The sequence below is a fragment of the Lissotriton vulgaris genome, chromosome 11 (genome assembly GCF_964263255.1).
Source record: "Lissotriton vulgaris chromosome 11, aLisVul1.2, whole genome shotgun sequence".
NCBI classification, from domain to species: Eukaryota; Metazoa; Chordata; class Amphibia; order Caudata; family Salamandridae; genus Lissotriton; species Lissotriton vulgaris.
This window is the reverse complement of record NC_141699.1, coordinates 995,051,918-995,069,919: the sequence shown is the minus strand read 5'-3', so window position 1 is coordinate 995,069,919 and position 18,002 is coordinate 995,051,918. Positions and strand designations below refer to the sequence as shown.

The window sequence follows — 18,002 nt, the reverse complement described above, 5'->3', positions numbered from 1 at the left end:
AATCTGTTTGATAAAAAAAAATACGGGATGCGCCCGCCACTGTGGCGGGCGCTTCCTAATTACCCCCACGGGACCCCCGCTCTTATGGCGGGCGGTTCCATTCACCGCGAGGATGGCGGGCGGACAAAGTTCACCCCCCATCTTAATGGGGCCCTTAGTGTTAAACATATAGTTAATAATCAATAATCGATAATCACCAAACTAATCAATCATAACCATAACTCTGCTACCAGGAAAACTGATCCAGCGGAAGGCCAGGGATGAATAATTTACAACCAAAATATTTCAATGGGGCCAATACACATTTTCCCAAATGCTCATCCATGCTCCCTGGCTAATCCGCTGGGAGGGGGGGTCCAGTTTTGTAATTCACTTAAATTCTAATTAGTTAACTTACTGTAAACTTAAACAATTTACAACAATATTCAATATCGAACTAATCTTCACAGATCTACACTCTTTCCTCTGGTTGATGGACCATTAGTTGAGTTAGTTGATGGTGATATTAACAGTTATCTAACTAATTCACAGATCTCCGTGAAATAACCACAGATTCTGGGTAAGATTCATACGTTCATCTAAAATTTCTGTCATAAATTGAACACTCAGTAATACAAATTCACAGTGCAAACTCCATCATTCTTCACATGGAAGAGAAAAATTAATTTAACAAATACGTTCAATGATACAAAAACACATTCAACAAATCAATGCATAAGAGTGGATAGATAAAGAGACAAAAGGCAAAAACAAAATACATTTGCAAAAGAATATGCAAATTTTGAAATAGGTTAATAGTTACCTAATTTAGAAAATACTGAAAACCACCCCTCTGACTGACTGTAGGGGGTCCCCTGAATTAGATTCAGGAGACAAAGACTATAGGACAGGATCAGGATAGAATCAATACTTACTAAACTTCTCTACAAACCCGACGAACCAGGGTGATTCTCTCTCTTACACTCTCTCTCCTCGATATTCTTCCGCAATCTTCCAATCTAATCAAGCTGTCATTTGGATCTGAATCTTCCTATACTGTTCTCTCCTTCTTTCTTTTAGCAACTCAATATGACTTGACCCTTGATTCTCCTCTCAGTATCAGCAGCAGTAACTCATTATTATTCTAAAGTCACTCTAGTTATAGTCTTCATTTCAACATGTCCCATCCTCAATAGTTGCAAATATTAGTAAAATACGAAACATGATTGGACAGGACTAAGGGAGGCTTCATCACACTAGGCTGACATATTCATTTTTATTAAAGTTCTATTGTCTCTCAAACCCTTTCCCTTTAACTCACTCACAAAATTGTATTCTCATACATGTATTGTTGCAATATTTTATAACAATCATTATAGGGTCCATGGATGAGGGATACATGTCTTCCTTTACTCAGGTCTTCTAACCTTGCTCTTTGGCAGTTATTCAACTTGATGGTCATTAGGTCACATTGCGATTCCACTGAGCATGTGCGGCTCCCTTTCATCCAGCGCCATTTTCTTCCCTGTGTTATAGACTAACGGGCCCAAATGTACACTATTAATAAAAGAATCATAAACAGATGTTATTTTCTCAAACATATACTTTTTACTGTTCACCACCTGCTTCTACTCTATCCCGTTATTATTTTCTGAGCAAAAACATTAACAACAGCAGCTGTCTTTTAAATTTAAACAAGCAGATGCCGGGCATGCAGTGCTTCACGATCATAGGTTTGTCCTTCTTGCGCATGCGTGAGAGTTTTTCCCTCTTAAAATGAGTTAGTCACATTATCTCTACGCAATTCTGCTTTGCACCTGCGCAAAGCGCTTTTCCAAAGTAAAGCAGGTTTTAGTTGTGTTACACTTCATTCCACATTAATTAAGCATGCGTAAAGCTTTATCTCCATGTCTCGATGTGTGGTGTATATTAGTTTCATCACATCTATGGTTTTAACAGTTAGTAAAAGTTAATGGAGGATTGCTCAGAGCAAGTTTTGTTTTCTTGAATCCTTGCTCCATCAATGTCATCTGCCAGGCAGCTGCGTGGCCACCCTTAAATACTTTTGCTAAGTAACACTGCCTCTCATCTCAGGCATGTTGTTATGGGTATGTTGTCTGAGCTGTGTTGCATGAGTTCCTTGATTAATTGGCACTAGTCAGTGGGATACTGCTTTGGGACTAAATCATAAGCTAAGGATTCAGTAGGAAGATGTATCCTATCCATCGGAAGAAGAAGTTACTTACTTTTGGTACCCCTATTTCTAGTGGATACCTAATCTTCCCACACATTCCTTGCTACCCTCCCATGTCCCCGGAGAGCGAGTGGTGTGAGTAATAATATTTCAATGCATTTTATGTGCTGTATTTGTTGCTAGCATGCCTCTCTCACTTTCTCTCCATACTTCTTGATGGGGCGTGGGGAAAATTAGATTATTGACTGACCTCAGTCTCCTGACTGGTACCTAATAAACTGCAGTGATATGCCAGCACTGGAGAGCCATTGCTAGAGAGAAAGTTTTCTTGACCTCTTAGCAGGCTGTGAGCAGTCATAAGATGAAGAATCTGAGGAAGATTATGTATACATCAGAACTGTTGTTACCAGAGGTAATTAATGAGTTCTTCATTTTATAACTTACATTACAAAAGAACTGTTTCTGTTGTGTTTTAATTTAAAATATATTTGAGAAAACTATTTGTTGGAAAACGTGCATGCTCACAGTGCCAGGCACCGACGAGCACTTCCAATTGGTTGCACCCATCGGAATATATTCTACACTTGTTGGGCAAAAACAACTCTTGAGGGAAGGCAATTGATGTAGATAGATTTTCTCTTTAGTTCTCAATAGAGGAAGTTCCCCTCTTATAAAATAGGAATTGTGGAAGGTCGAAAACACAACTTTCACAAAATCACCAAAGGCATAGTTTGTTACTAGGACTGAATTGTGATGAGGAATCGCTCATGACACCACGCCCCTGAAGAGGGAGGGACAGTATCCTGACTGTCATCTTACTTCTTCATCGACCCTGATGACATGGCGTCAAAAGCCATCTAAGGTAAGGCATTTGCAGTTAGTATAGTAACTCTACACCTCAATATGCATGCTTACTCTGACTATATGTTGATAATCGATATTGTAGTGGTGATATTTTAGCAGTTCGATACTACCAACCTTGATATTTTTACCTTCAACCTGATCTACATGCTTTCTCCATTAAAAACATAGATCCTGAATGGATCAAGAAAGGAGCCTAGTACTGTTATAGTACTGTTACAATGTCTACTCATCCTTACGCTACACTGTTTTTTCTCCTTTTCCTACTCTAGTTTCTGGTCTGAGTGCAGTGCGATGGTGTGCTATCACTGATCAGGAAATTCAAAAATGTGAGGGCATGAGAGGTGCCTTCTCGAGTGCCAGTATTTCCCCTGCGCTGTCTTGTGTCAAGGCCTCCTCTGGAATGGACTGCGCCCAGATGATAGCGGTACATTTTTCTTTTATGAAATTTATTTGCAAAACTATATCCAAATATTCAACAATTCATAGTGATGAAGGCTCATTCTTTGCTGGGCACGAAAGATACATTCCATACACCAGCTCCCCTTCACAACCTGCTGACAGGCATTTCTTCACCTACAACTGTAGCGCTATTTAATTATGCACCTCTGTGCAGGCGGTGAAATGTCCATCGGCAGAAGGAACGCAGCCCGAAGTCCACATACCAATAATCTGTGAACCTGCTGCTACCTTGTTAGCAAATTGCTGCTACAGATCCCAACATTGCATAACATGCGGAGGCCAAAGTTTGTGTTTTACTGAATGTGGTTGACCTGCGGCTAAAGAGTAACTGAGCAGTGTGTTATGAGCAAGGATGATGAAATGTGTCCTAATTTTACAGAAAGTAGGGCTTTTGGCAATGATGTAGGTTTGTAAATTTCTCACCCTTAAGTAATTTAGTAAATCGTTGATCTGTGTTCATGGATGTTTCTTGAAATTGCCTGGTAGAGTTAAGACTGATGCCAATGAGATGAATCCGGCTGTTCAAAAAGCTGAAGTTAGGTTTGCAACTACGGTAATTTGGGAATGCACACTTACATTTGATATCCATAAAATGTAAACAGAAATTGATAACCCATTTGCTCACACCTAATATTATGCCACTATGGGGCAATATTATACGTTTGGGGATCGACTCAGTGGATTGGGTTGTGGACATTTTGTAGTATGGATGCCTGTAAACGTTTTTGTGGTTATTGAGAAATCTTTTCCAGGCACATTTTCACCTCCTGGCGTGGTTGTGATCCTCTCAAGGGATTTAGAGTTCGGCAGATGAGATACTCAATCACAATTGTGATGGATATCCCATCCTCCTTATCACCGGTGCCATAGACTGTAATGCACTTGTAGTATGGCAGACTGAACATAAAGATTATGTTATGTTAACTGGGTACTTATAAAGCGCACAGCTACTCAATCTTGTGTCCTGGCACGGTAAGACCTCAAGACAGGGCTGACAGTTTGCTGCCTTACGCTCGACTCATGTACTATTGCTGGAATAACCATGTTTTCAGTGACTTTCTTAAAGTGAGAATGTCCTGCACCTGTCTAAGTGCTAAAAGCAGGCTGTTTCAAAGTTAATCGTCTTGCACCTGAAAGGAGTGTCCGCCTATACGAGCGCGGAAGAACTTGGGGGTGATGGCCTGCTGCAGTGATGAGGACCAAGGTTTGGTGCAGAATGTAATAGTGGACTCTTTTCTTGATATAAGAAGCACCTGTACCATGGAGAGCTTTAAAGGCTAGAACCAAAGTTTTGAAACGGATCCTTTTGCGGATCGGTAGCCAGTGAAGGGATTTCAAATGGGAGGATGTTCTAGGGACAAGCATAAGTATCGCCCTAGCCACTGCGTTCTGGACCACCTGCAGACATGCCAATAAATATTCGGGTAGACCCAGGTACAGAACATTTACGTAGTCCAGCCTAGATACAATTAAAGCCTGGACCACCGTTTTCCTGTGTGCAACCGGAAGAAGGGGCAAAAACAGTTTTAGCATTTTAAGCAACCCGAAGCAGGACCCCGCTACAGCTTGAATCTGGGCATTCATGGATACATTATCCTCTAGCTTAACCCCTAGATTCTTGACTGTCTGAACCAAAGCAGTAGGGGGCACATGTCCAAGGGCCACCATTTATGCCACACATTGCTAGGGGGGAGACCAAAGAAAATGATCTCTGATTTCTCTGAGTTACACTTGAGTTGATTCAATTGAAGCCAGGAGAACACCTCTGATAAGCAGGTGTTGATCACATCTCCTCTAAAATCAGCGTCCTTATCACAAGTGAAGAGCAACTGCATAGCGTCCGCATATGATACTATTTTTGCTCCTTGGGCCTTAGCCAAATACGCAAGTGGGGTCATATAAAGGTTAAAAAGTTTTGGACTCAAGATCGAGCCCAGCTGGACCCCCATTTTTTATGGGGAGAATGGAAGCAGCAAAGGGTAGGGACCAAACCGTTTGCTGACGGTCCTTCAAACAGGAGGAAAACCACTTGAGTACTGTGCCCCCAAAACCGCACTCCGGGAGTCTCTGCAGAAGCCGGTCATGGGGCACAGTATTATAGGCCACAGATAAGTACAATAATATCAGCACGGCCTTGCCTCCCTTGTCTAAAGTCCCCTTAATAACCTCAGAGACTTCCAGAAGCACTGTTTCAGTGCTAAGGTTTGCCCTGAAGCTGGACTGGCTCTGGTGAAGCACTTGATTGGCTTCAACATATGTGGTGGTGACGAGATTCACATATTTTTCCAGAGCTTTAGAAAAGAAGGGGAGCAAAGATATTGGCCTGTAATTTGAGGCTATCTTGGGATTAGATAAAGGTTTTTTTAATAGGGGGAGATTTTTGCCTTCTTATACCTGTCAGGGACCTGCCCATTCTGCAGTGAAGCATTTAGAATCAGATTAACCGCAGGGTTGATTATCTCCGCAATAGATGCCAAAACTTTGGCTGGGCACGGGTCAGAAGGTGAGCCTGATTTAAGGGCTCTCATAATTTCCAAGGATTTATCCATGGGGATAGGGGGAACTGTGTGAGAGACGGTCCCTTTACCCGCGTGGAAGGGGACAGATACTCCAAACATTCACCACGAACTGGGGGCTGCTCAGGAAAAGTATCTTGTATATTTCAAATTTTTTCATGGAAGTAAGAGGCCAAGTGGCTAGTCCTTACTTCAGTGGAGGTGAATGGCCTGACAGCCACACTCGGAGATGAGAACTCTCTTACTATTTTAAAAATGTATTTTATTATAAAGATACATCGGTGAGTTCCAAATGGGTTTCTATATTTATTTTCATGGAGATTAGTTGTTGGAGCTCCTTGGTCTGTCCAGTGCTTGAAAAGCTTCTTAGCACTGATCCAACTTTTGTTGAATTTGCAGGTCTCTGTTACATCCAAGGATGACAAGGAAGATATTTATAATAAAAGAAGATTTAATCTTAAAGATAAGTACAGCACTCAGATCCAACAGAGTGTTTCTTCATCCAGCTCCAGCCTTCAACTGAAGAGCTGGAGCTCAACATTCCATAACTGCTAAGCAGGCAAACTTTTGTTTGGATTGATGCGGCACCGCCTGGGCCGCGGGGGAGCCCTGACGCACGTGAGTCCAGTCCTGCTGCAGTGCCAACCGACACAGCAGAATCAGGCACAGGTTATGCACTTGGGGATTGTGAATGTGCATTTTCAACAGCAACAATGTTTGAAGCAACCCACCTGGGTAAAACATTAGCAGTATTGTAAATTGAGGCACGGACAACTCACTGCAGGAATACGGACGCACTACTAGTTACACAATGCCACGGGGTGGCTACGCCCACAGAGGCGGGGTAATTATAATGATAAATGGTGCCGATAAAAATCTCCGTGTCTCATCTTTGCGTCAATAGCCCCCGAAGCAGTGTCCAAATACACGAAACACGTCGGGCAGACCTTTTAATTGGCTTAACATCGAGCTGCTGAATTCTGTGGTTTCCTTATTAAACGAACGCAAGATTACTTACCTGTTGTGCTGCTCCCTCATTGCAGGCGAACTTTTGTTTGGATTGATGCAGCACCGCCTGGGCCGCGGGGGAGCCCTGCCGGACGTGAGTCCAGTCCTGCTGCAGTGCCAACCGACACAGCAGAATCAGGCACAGGTTATGCACTTGGGGATTGTGAATGTGCAATTTCAACAGCAACAATGTTTGAAGCAACCCACCTGGGTAAAACATTAGCAGTACTGGAAAATGAGGCACGGACAACTCACCGAAGAAATACGGATGCACTACTAGTTCCACAATGCCACGGATCAACATCGAGCTGCTGAAATCTGTGGTTTCCTCATTGAATGAAAGCAAGATTACTTACCTGTTGTGCGGCTCCCTCATTGCAGGCGAACTTTTGTTTGGATATATATATATATATATATATATTTTGTTATTGACACCGTACCCCCCCAGAGAAGGGGTGGGGATCGTGAAGCTCAATTGCGCAAACTTGAAACAAGACACATTATCCTGCTCGATACCAAAATGCCAAACGGTCTTAATGCCAGTGAAGACTGCCATACTTATTTATGAAATTGGAACTTGACAGCTACTATGTAAATTTACCATGTGAGTACTGCTTTTACAGAATGTAACGAATGCCTTCCACAACCATTTACTGAGAAATTTTGATATTTTAGATCACTTATGTTTTAACTTCACTGGGAGCACTATGATTTATTTTGGAAAAAATTACCATTGCTTAACATGTATATGAATTCACTTGCACATGCGATATTTTGCACAATACAGATTGCTAGCCCACTTGGGCGTCATTCAACTTCTGGTTTATCATAGTAGATGAACAGGAATGTTTATTAGCATCCATGTAAATATGTATATAAACAATGAAATAAGTTTATGATGCTGACAGTTGCATATAGCCTGTTTTGTTTTATACAGTTTTACTACCAATTTTAAGGATGCTTACTTTTTTGCCTTCAGCAACGACATGGAATATTTATATTTTAAAACATTTTAGATATTAATTACTCTTATTATTCTAACTTGCTGAGGTCACTTATTCTGTAATTTATTGTGCAATTTGCTCTGGGGTCAATTCCTATGATGACATTTTGGCATTGTATAAATCCCCATGTGCGTGATCCCTATATAATGAGGGCATGTGTATAGTATTTTCTCTATGTTTATGTTTGCAATGGAACTCTGCACTTTAAAATGGGTAGTCGGCCCCCATGACGTTGTCATGTGATCAAGGCCTCGTCAGGCCGAAACGCGTCATGGCGGAGTGGTGTTGGGTTGAATAAAATTACACGCACCATCATCTGGGTTTGCCTTGTCTTTCTTCACGGCTGGAATCGCTGTTCAGACGACAACGTACTGCAAATATCTCCGGGAGTGCTTCCTCGGATCTGGCAAAACCCTTCCACAATCCAGGGCAAGTGCGGCTAGAAGCAGCAATTTCGGTTTCGGAATTATCAGACAGCTCCGAGCAGGAGACGCCGCCAGCGCCCCGGGAGAAGCGGAAGTTCTGAATGCGAGTGAGGGGAAGGAACGGAGCAGTTCCGGGTCAGAGGTCGGCGTTGGCTGGTCAAAGACAGGAGCTGCACCGGGAGTACCTGAGACGCCGTAGGAGCTCCGCAGTAAGTCCTGTGTGGAGTGTGCAAGTGACCGATTTCACCAAATTGACTTGGGGGGCGGTAACTGACCTGCAATATTTGGGCCCATACACACCATGTTCGCAGACACGTTAAGGGGGCGAGTGGAGGCATCAAAAGGAATGTTTTCCGATTCCCCGGCTGGGGAATCAGTACTCACGGCAACACCAAGTCCAATGCAGGACCAAAACAGCAGTTTGAAGGATTTATTCAGAGCTTTGGAGAAATGCTGCAAAAGTGAGCAGGCGAAGTGGTGGGAGCATAGCTCCCTCATGGGTTACTTAGAGGTCGGAAGAGTACCCAGGGGCCTGAGAATAATGTTGGCCCCCTCCTACGAGAACCCGGACCCAAAGATGTTATCGGACTGGATTCAATGTAATTTGGATTCGTTGCGTCGATTTAATAGAAATTCTCATTCAGTATGCGGAGTGTGACAGATTTAAACTCCTAGCTGAAATCGACAGGTTAAATGGAGAAATTGAGAAAATTCCAAGTTCACCATTAACTGTTAAATACCGGGAGGATATGGTTGCGAGGTTAAAGCGGGAAGAGGATGTAATAAAGAAGCTCAAAGCATTCAAATTCCAACGGGATAGGCTTGATTATGAACATGGCCAAATTTTTACATTCTCTAAAAAATACGATAACCTCAAAGCCCGACACGAAACTACAGTCAGCACCACAACATCGGGGCAATCTACCAGCACTGCTCAAGCTGAGGTGTCTTCAATTTCCGAGGAAAGCTCAGCGATAGACAGCGAATCAGATAACGAGTTAAAACAAGGCCAAAGGTTGGGGTTTCGCAAGTTTACCCCGGCACAGGAACTAGAAGTGGTACAGCAGGACAGAAAACAAACCCTTCGCTCAGGTACTCGGGGAGCCAACGCAAACAAATCAACAACAGGAAGCGCTCAGAAAGGAGAAAGTGCAATAAAATCAAATGCCGGCGAAACGCAAAAGAAGAAATGCGGCACATGGCAACGCAATCAGGCGCCGAAATAACGGATGTGAATACAGTGGTGAATATGACGGACATTGTGCTTACCCCCAGCGAAACGGCCACCCTTTCTTTAGGATTGTCTTACAGTGCTCGAGGGGATTTTGATTATGCCTGCACCAAAATTGACTTATATAAGTATGTTCGCAAATTGAAACTTAAAAAATATCACTATTCTCATAAAGCCCCGGATACCACGGCGACTCCCAACCCTTTACTGTCTAGCCCTCCGAGTGCAGGAGTGGCACTCACACAAGAGTTGTTTGAATTGCAACAGGAGGAAGCACTGTCGCAGCCGGTTCCCGAAAGGGGATTGGAGTAGTACCAACTACCAGCATCTTCAAGCCAAAATCCAAATTTTGTCCTCTTATGTTAAAGGATAACCTTGATTTGTTCCATGATAAAGTCACCTTGGAGCTAAAAACACTGCATCTCAAAGTCTCCAATGCCACTAGAAGATGCAACTACAGGGACTTGGAATACCACAAATTGATTAAGAAAATTAAGACCAATGTGAATATTGTCGTCAGGCAATCAGACAAAGGCGGAAACGTGGTCCTTTGGCCACGTAAAATGTATATGGAGGTGGCTCTTGGCCAGTTGAATGATCGTGAATGTTATAAAAGGACCAACACTAATGAGGTTCAACTGGCCTATAACGATATCCATTCAAAATGGATTGCCTGGAGAAGTAAGGGGCTGCTGACTATGGAGGAATACAAGTATTTGAAAAACGACAGTCCGACAACGCCTGTAATTTACTTTATTCCCAAAATACAGAAAAACAGTATGCAGCCGCCAGGCAGACCCATCATTTCCGCTCCTAACAGTATTTTGGAGAATGTCAGCAAGTACGTAGATTATTTCCTACAGGAGCATGTAAAAAACCTGCCCTCCTTTATTTTGGACACTGGAGATTTGTTCAAGAAATTAACAACTTTTAAGCGGGAACCAGGTTTTCTTTTGGTCTCAATGGATGTAACATCCCTGTATACCAGCATTTTCCACAGGGATGGCACCAGAGCAGTCCAGCACTATTCGAACAAGAGACCAGCTAGTTGCTATGAACATTCGAAAATGATTATTGCCATGATAAACTTGTGCTTGGACATTAATGTTTTTCTATTTTCTAATCAATTGTTTCATCAGACCAGGGGAGTGGCTATGGGGGCCTGCTTCTCTCCCAGTTATGCCTGTCTGCATATGGGCTACTGGGAGGAGCAGGTCCTCTCACACGACTTTAGTACCATCTTCAATTCCAAAGTAAAGAGGTGGTTGAAGTATATTGATGACCTCTTTTTTATTTGGGATGGGTCTGTTAGTGAAGTTGCTGAATTCATAGATGAACCTAATGTTAATAACCTCAATTTAAAGTTCACCAGCAGCATAAGTGCCACGTCTATTGTCTTTCTAGATGTTGAGATCTTTATAGTCAACAGCAATTTGGAGACTAAGCTCTATTGGAAACCCACGGCGGGCAATTCTTTGCTACATGCTACTAGTCACCACCCAGCACACTTGATACGGAGCATCCCTTATGGGGAAATTCTCCGTAGCAGGAGAATTTGTAGCAGTGACACTGAATGCCACAAGGCGCAAATGGAATGCATGGCAAGGTTCTTGAACGGAGGATACAGCACTGAAACTCTGACTAGGGCGATCAGTAGAGCTAACTCTAAAAACAGACAGCAACTGCTATATCCTGCAGCTGTCAATGTTCCCAACCCAACAGCTACTAGCGAGACACGTATTATTTTCGGCTTCAGTAACCAACATCAGGCAATTCACAGGATTGTGAAAAACAACTGGTCACTCGTAACTAGTGATCCGGTTGTTGGCCATTTGGTTACAGGTTTGCCGAGCATAACGTACAGGAAAGCCAGATTGATGCAGGATAGCCTTGTTTCTAGTAGCCCTGAAACCAGAACTAACACGCTATTGCTTAATAGTAGTAGGGGCTTCTTGAAATGCCCCACCTGCAAGGCTTGCAGGAATGGGGTGAGCGGGAAAGAATACATGACTCCGTTCAGCGCGAATCCCATTAAGATCAGACAGAAACTGACCTGTAGGACAGAGTACGCTGTATACGTTTTGGAATGTCCCTGTGGTCTGAGGTATGTGGATTGCGCAAACTTGAAACAAGACACATTATCCTGCTCGATACCAAAATGCCAAACGGTCTTAATTCTAGTGAAGACTGCCATACTTATTTATGAAATTGGAACTTGACAGCTACTATGTAAATTTACAATGTGAGTACTGCATTTACAGAATGTAACGAATGCCTTCTACAACCATTTACTGAGAAATTTTGATATTTTAGATCACTTATGTTTTAACTTCACTGGGAGCACTATGATTTATTTTGGAAAAAATTACCATTGCTTAACATGTATATGAATTCACTTGCACATGCGATATTTTACACAATACAGATTGCTAGCCCACTTGGGCATCATTTAACTTCTGGTTTATCATAGTAGATGAACAGGAATGTTTATTAGCATCCATGTAAATATGTATATAAACAATGAAATAAGCTTATGATGCTGATAGTTGCAATTAGCCTGTTTTGTTTTATACAGTTTTACTACCAATTTTAAGGATGCTTACTTTTTTGCCTTCAGCAATGACATGGAATATTTATATTTTAAAACATTTTAGATATTTATATGTTTTATTATTATTCTAAATTGCTGAGGTCACTTATTCTGTAATTTATTGTGCAATTTGCTCTGGGGTCAATTCCTATGATGACATTTTGGCATTGTATAAATCCCCATGTGCGTGATCCCTATATAATGTTATGTTATGTTATGCTGTTTTGTAACGCGCTCAATTACTGCCGGAGTATCCTGGCGCGAAGATGAAGAAACAGATTACACAGCCATTACTACGAAGAAAAGAAAACTAGAAGGCCTTCCGAAACAGATGGGTTTTCAACGCTTTTTTAAACGAACCAAAATTCAAGGTAGCTCGCATGGATAGGGGGAGCTCATTCCAGGCCAAAGCGGCCTTCACCGCCACTGATTGCCCTCCCAGCCGGGTGAGCCGGAAGCGCTTAACCTGCAGCAGATGTTGAGCGGCAGAGCGCAGGAGTCGCTTGGGAGAGTAGAGACTAAATCGTTTCATCAAGTGGGCGGGTCCTTGTCCATTGATAGCTTTGTGGGCCAGTGTCAAAATTTTAAAAGTAATCCTTTGAAAAACTGGCAGCCAGTGAAGACTCTGCAGGTGATTCCTTACGCTAACCCGGCTGGAAATATTACCCAACAGTCTGGCGGTCGCGTTTTGAATCACCTGGAGACGCCTCACCATGTAAGCCGGGGAGCCACTCAGCAGGGCATTGGCGAGGCGTGAGAGAATTAAAGCTCTCGCTACTGACTCTCTTGCTGAGGCCGGCAGATAAGGGAAAAACTTCCGCAGCGCCTTAAGAGTCCCGAAGCAGCCTCCTGTCAGCTTCCTGATATGCCCCTCAAACCGGAGGTCTTCCCCAAACCAGATCCCTAAGTTCTTAGCGAGGACATTAACTGAGCAGGGCATCGGGAAACCCACCGGCCAAAGTGATTCTCTAAAGTTAGGGGGGAATTGACCGTAGAGCAGTATTTCCGTCTTATCCTCATTGCACTTCAGTTGAGCAGAAGCTAACCAATTGAAAACGGAGAATAGACAGATCTGAATCCGCTCGGTATCTAAGACAGCACTGGGCCAGGTGAACAACAGCTGCGTGTCATCGGCATAGGCTATGATTTTGCCCCCCAGTTGTTCGGCTAGCTCTATCAGGGGGGTCAGATAAACATTAAAAAGAAGAGGGCTCAAGGTGGAGCCCTGAGGGACCCCAGTCGTGAGAGGCTTAGCCGAAGATGAAAAAGGAGGGAGCCAGACCTGCTGGAATCGAGACGAGAGAAAGGAGCTCAGCCAGTCCAGGGCAAGGCCCGAGACCCCAATGTCAGCAAGACGAGCGAGGAGGCGTTGGTGCGGCACTGTGTCGAACGCGGCAGAGAGGTCCAATAAAATTAGAGCCGCTCTGCCGCCACAGTCCAGACACTCCCTAACTGCCTCAGAGATCTCCACTAAAGCAGATTCCGTGCTGTGCGCAGCACGGAAACCAGATTGAGCCGGATGGAGAGCCCCAGATGATTCCACAAACTCGTTAAGCTGCTGGAAAGCCAATTTTTCGCCAATTTTTGCCATAGCCGGGAGCAGGGAAATTGGCCGGTAATTGGCCAGCACATCGGGGTCTGCTCCAGCCTTTTTCAGCAGGGGTAGGAGCTTAGCTTGTTTCCACTCAGCAGGCACTGTGGCTGATTTAAATGAAAGGCCAACGATATGCGTCACTTCCTGCACCACCACTTCAGCTACACATGCCAACACCCTCGCCGGACACGGATCAGATGGAGATCCTGATTTCAATGATTTAATCACGGCCAGCGTGTCAGTAGCTGTGGGAGGAGTGAGCTCCACTATCCGAGGAGATGAACACCCTAGAGGAGGGGAAAGATGGAGAGTGCCATCCGAAAAGTGGCTAGAGCTGAAACTGGACTGAATAGCCGCTATTTTTTGCTCAAAAAACACGGACAAGCTCTCGCACCATGCCCCAGAAGCTGGAACCGTCCGCTGCTCAGCACAGGGGGAAAGAAAAATATTAACAATCACAAAGATCTTGCGACTGCTATTGTTAGCCCTTTCGATCCAGTTGGCAAAATATTCGCCCTTAGCTGTTTTAATGCTGGCATAGTAGATTCTCTGCTCCCCCCGTAAAGCAGCCTTAGCTAGGGGGCAATAGGTTTGACGCCAGGCCCGTTCTAGCTGTTTACAGGCCAGCTTATGAATGCGCAGCTCAGGAGAGAACCAAGGCTTAGAAGGGGTGGAGCGAGCTCTACCACTGCTCCCCCCTTTAGATGACGCAGTCACCCCCGCTTCCACCCATTCTCTAAAGTTCAGCACCGCTTTAGCAAGATCAGTGCCTAACACGGGCCTACACTCATTCAGGGTGGCACCCACAGTCTTTGTTAATTTTCTTGGCACAAATGGTTTTGGCCCCCCTAGTGGTAGTTTTCAGAGCTGACCACGCAAATCTGATCAGCTGATGATCCGCCCACGTCAAAGCTTGAGGGGCTTCCACCTGGATGGGAAAGTTTGAACAAATCACATCCAAAGTGTGAGCCCCGAGTGCGTAGGTAAAGAGACCCATTGGGAGAGATGTGCCCGGTCAAGGAAATCACACAGAGCATGTGTATAGTATTTTCTCTATGTTTATGCTTGCAATGGCACTCTGCACTTTAAAATGGGTAGTCCGCCCCCATGACGTTGTCATGTGATCAAGGCCTCGTCAGGCCGAAACGCGTCATGGCGGAGTGGTGTTGGGATGAATAAAATTACACGCACCATCATCTGGGTTTGCCTCGTCTTTCTTCATGGCTGGAATTGCTGTTCAGACGACAACGTACTGTATATATATATATATATATATATATATATATATATATATATAATGGAGGGCAATATAAAAATAAAGTAGCTGGAGTCTTAGGTCATTGCCTAGCACGGGTTAGCAACATATTTCTTGGCTCTGATGATCACTCGGTGAAATTGGGTGATAGATAGTGCTTAATTTAAGCAGGTGGTTTCCGCTGCTTGGCACCACCGCTTGTGACGATCTGCCACAAGTTGTCGCTGTCTTGCGAATTTAGAGGTGACCGCAACAACAGTTAGCCACTTTATAATGTATAATGAATTTATAAATATTACTTGCCGCCCAAGCCATTCTTACAGCTTTGGGGGTATTAAATAGTCTGAATTATCACACTTGTAGGAGTGTGATGGTTAGTAGCTGTGTGAATATTAGGTTGGCAGCATGGCAGAGGCAATGTGTGGTGCATGCTGCAGAGGCCTCCTGATGGGGGCCCTGGCACTAATATTTTTGTTCAGATCAAGCACTGGCGATAGGGTCATGAAAGATATATTGAATGAATATTTAAATGGTGACTGCTTGGATAACATGGACTGCACAATTAGTCAGAGGGAAATTAATGTTCTCGAGGAGAAACATCTGGGTAATTAATTGCAAGCTAGTCCTCTAGGTAAGAATGATGTTATCCCTGTGGAGTGTAGAAAAACTAAGCGCCACTCCCACTCCAATACAAGAGAGGCCGTAAACCCAGACACGATCAAGAGTAATTACCTTAAAATGAGGACTAGAAATTGTCCCGTTACTCAGGTTCTTTTAAGTAGCACTTTATTTTAAATATTTGGCATAATACTAGGCATAGGTTGAATGAAGTCTGAAGATATGTAAGTATTAGGTTCTTACCTGTAAAACAGAGGTCAAAATTAATATATGCAAGTGATAATTTCGATATGAACATAATGGATTAAAAAAATAAGAAATAATGCCATCAAACCTTTAGAGCAGCATAAAAGATGAGAAGTGAATTAGCGGGCGCCTACTCCAATATTCTACAACCAAAAGTGACAAAAGATAGTACTCCATCTAATAAAATATTTCTTATTCACGAGAACAATGTTGTACTAGTCTTGGTAGATGGGAAAACTCAGAAATTGAAGCCCACCCTAAATAGCTGATAGTTCTAATGGAAGCTAACACTCACACTCTAGGGTGTGGAGCCCACATGGTTTGGTTTAATGAAAAATGAACCATTGATGGTCGCTTAATATGGAGTGATGATTTGGTAGAGGCTTGAACATGGGTGAGAAGAGCATTAACATGAAGTTTAACATAACAAGAAATTAGAAGCAATTTAACTAGCAAGGTCAATTTGGGATGCTGCACTTCTGCATGTGCAATCACAATCTCTCCTGATGAGTTTCTTATTTGTGAGGACAAAAGCAAAGAATGGTTCTTCCATGCAGCTTTATCGTCTGATTGCTCACCAGCACGGTACTCAAATCCTTAGGATTTAACAACAGTGCCTTTTTTATGCCCTATTAATATGGTGGTTGCTCACTAGAGACATTCCTTACTGGCAATAAGCCATATTCTCATTATTCAATCACTGCAGTCTCCTTTTTCTTACAATAAAATGGTTCGTTAGATTCTATAACCTTGTACTGCCATCCCCACTTTCAAAGCACCATGTTTAGCCTTGATTCTAACATCCCTCATCCAAATTTGAGGGTTTACTTTTCAATTGTGTCCCTTTCGATAGGCATCACCGCTCTCTTATATCATGTGGCTTAGAAACAATTATTTTTTAATACATTTGTCAGTGTGTTTGACGCTGTCAGAACTGCACACTGACTTATCTAGAAATCAACTAGAGCAGAGTACTTTATGAGGGACCCTATGCATAGCCGACATATGTACCATTACCCCTTTTGATATGAGTGAGAAATATCCAGGAGAGACGGACTACCTGGGAGGTTATTCTCTCCACATGCGTGCATAGAGACTTATCCCAGAAGTCCCCCTTTGGAGAAACATCTGTCTCTACATATATGCTAATACCATGGGTATTGAATATCATGAGAAATATATGCACCTTTAATTCAGAGAGAGTCGAAGTTTAGAAAATTCCACCATCCTATATAAGAGAGGATCCATCTCCCTGGCTTAATGTGATGATAGTTGAAATAATAACTTCTTAATCAAAAATTCTCAATTTACATGGCCTTCCAATAGGCAAAACCTCTCTTTCTGCAAGAAGATCTCATTGTCTTCACTGGCACTTGCAGCAAGCTCCCTTAAATTGGTATCTTCCTTGTTTCGGAAATCTAACAGTGATGCAGGGCCAAGTGCTTTTATCAACTTAACCTACTTAGTAGGTTATACTTGTGCTTTCACTGTGAGCCTTTCCAATTTTCCTGAAAAACTAGTAATCAACGCTCTATCTAGGCTTCTACTATTCACTGCTGGCGAAAAACAGATAGTATACTCTGTGATCTGTGTCTGCTCTCTGTGTACATAACTATTCACCACTCAGATACCCTGGGACTATATTTTATTTACAACCTTATCACCAGAAATAAAGACGGGACGATTGGCATATATAATTCCAAAATGAACCCTGGAAGAGAATATTTGAACCAGCAAAACTAAATATCTAACTTCCAGTGCATAGTCATTATACCACTTACGGAGTAATTTCTAAATCAGATGAAACCTTAAGTGGTCTTTCCATGGCATTTTACTATGAATTTCCTTTGCTTAATGACACTGGTTGACTTCTCAAAACAGGGGGAAGTCCAGTTTTAGTGCCCAGGGTATGCCCTACTACCTGATGAACAAAGGTAGCATTGTGCATTTTATACTAAACTAAGAGATGTGGCTTATTGGCCACACCTAACGTAGATGAGAGGTTATTTAAACCAGTTA

The 18,002-nt window shown here is 43.0% G+C and overlaps 1 protein-coding gene across 4 annotated transcripts in view; it reads left to right on the top strand.

Annotated features, from left to right (window-relative positions):
- MELTF (melanotransferrin) overlaps positions 1 to 18,002 on the top strand; it is a 224,771-nt gene that overhangs the window by 10,638 nt on the left and 196,131 nt on the right. For 2 of the 4 annotated variants that reach the window (XM_086944248.1, XM_086944249.1), the window contains exon 2: positions 3,307 to 3,461. In XM_086944248.1, coding sequence (XP_086800374.1) covers positions 3,307 to 3,461 — 155 coding nt within the window. Of the gene's footprint in view, positions 1 to 3,245; positions 3,462 to 18,002 lie in introns of all 4 variants that reach the window. The other 2 variants (XM_086944251.1, XM_086944250.1) reach the window with 1 other exon arrangement.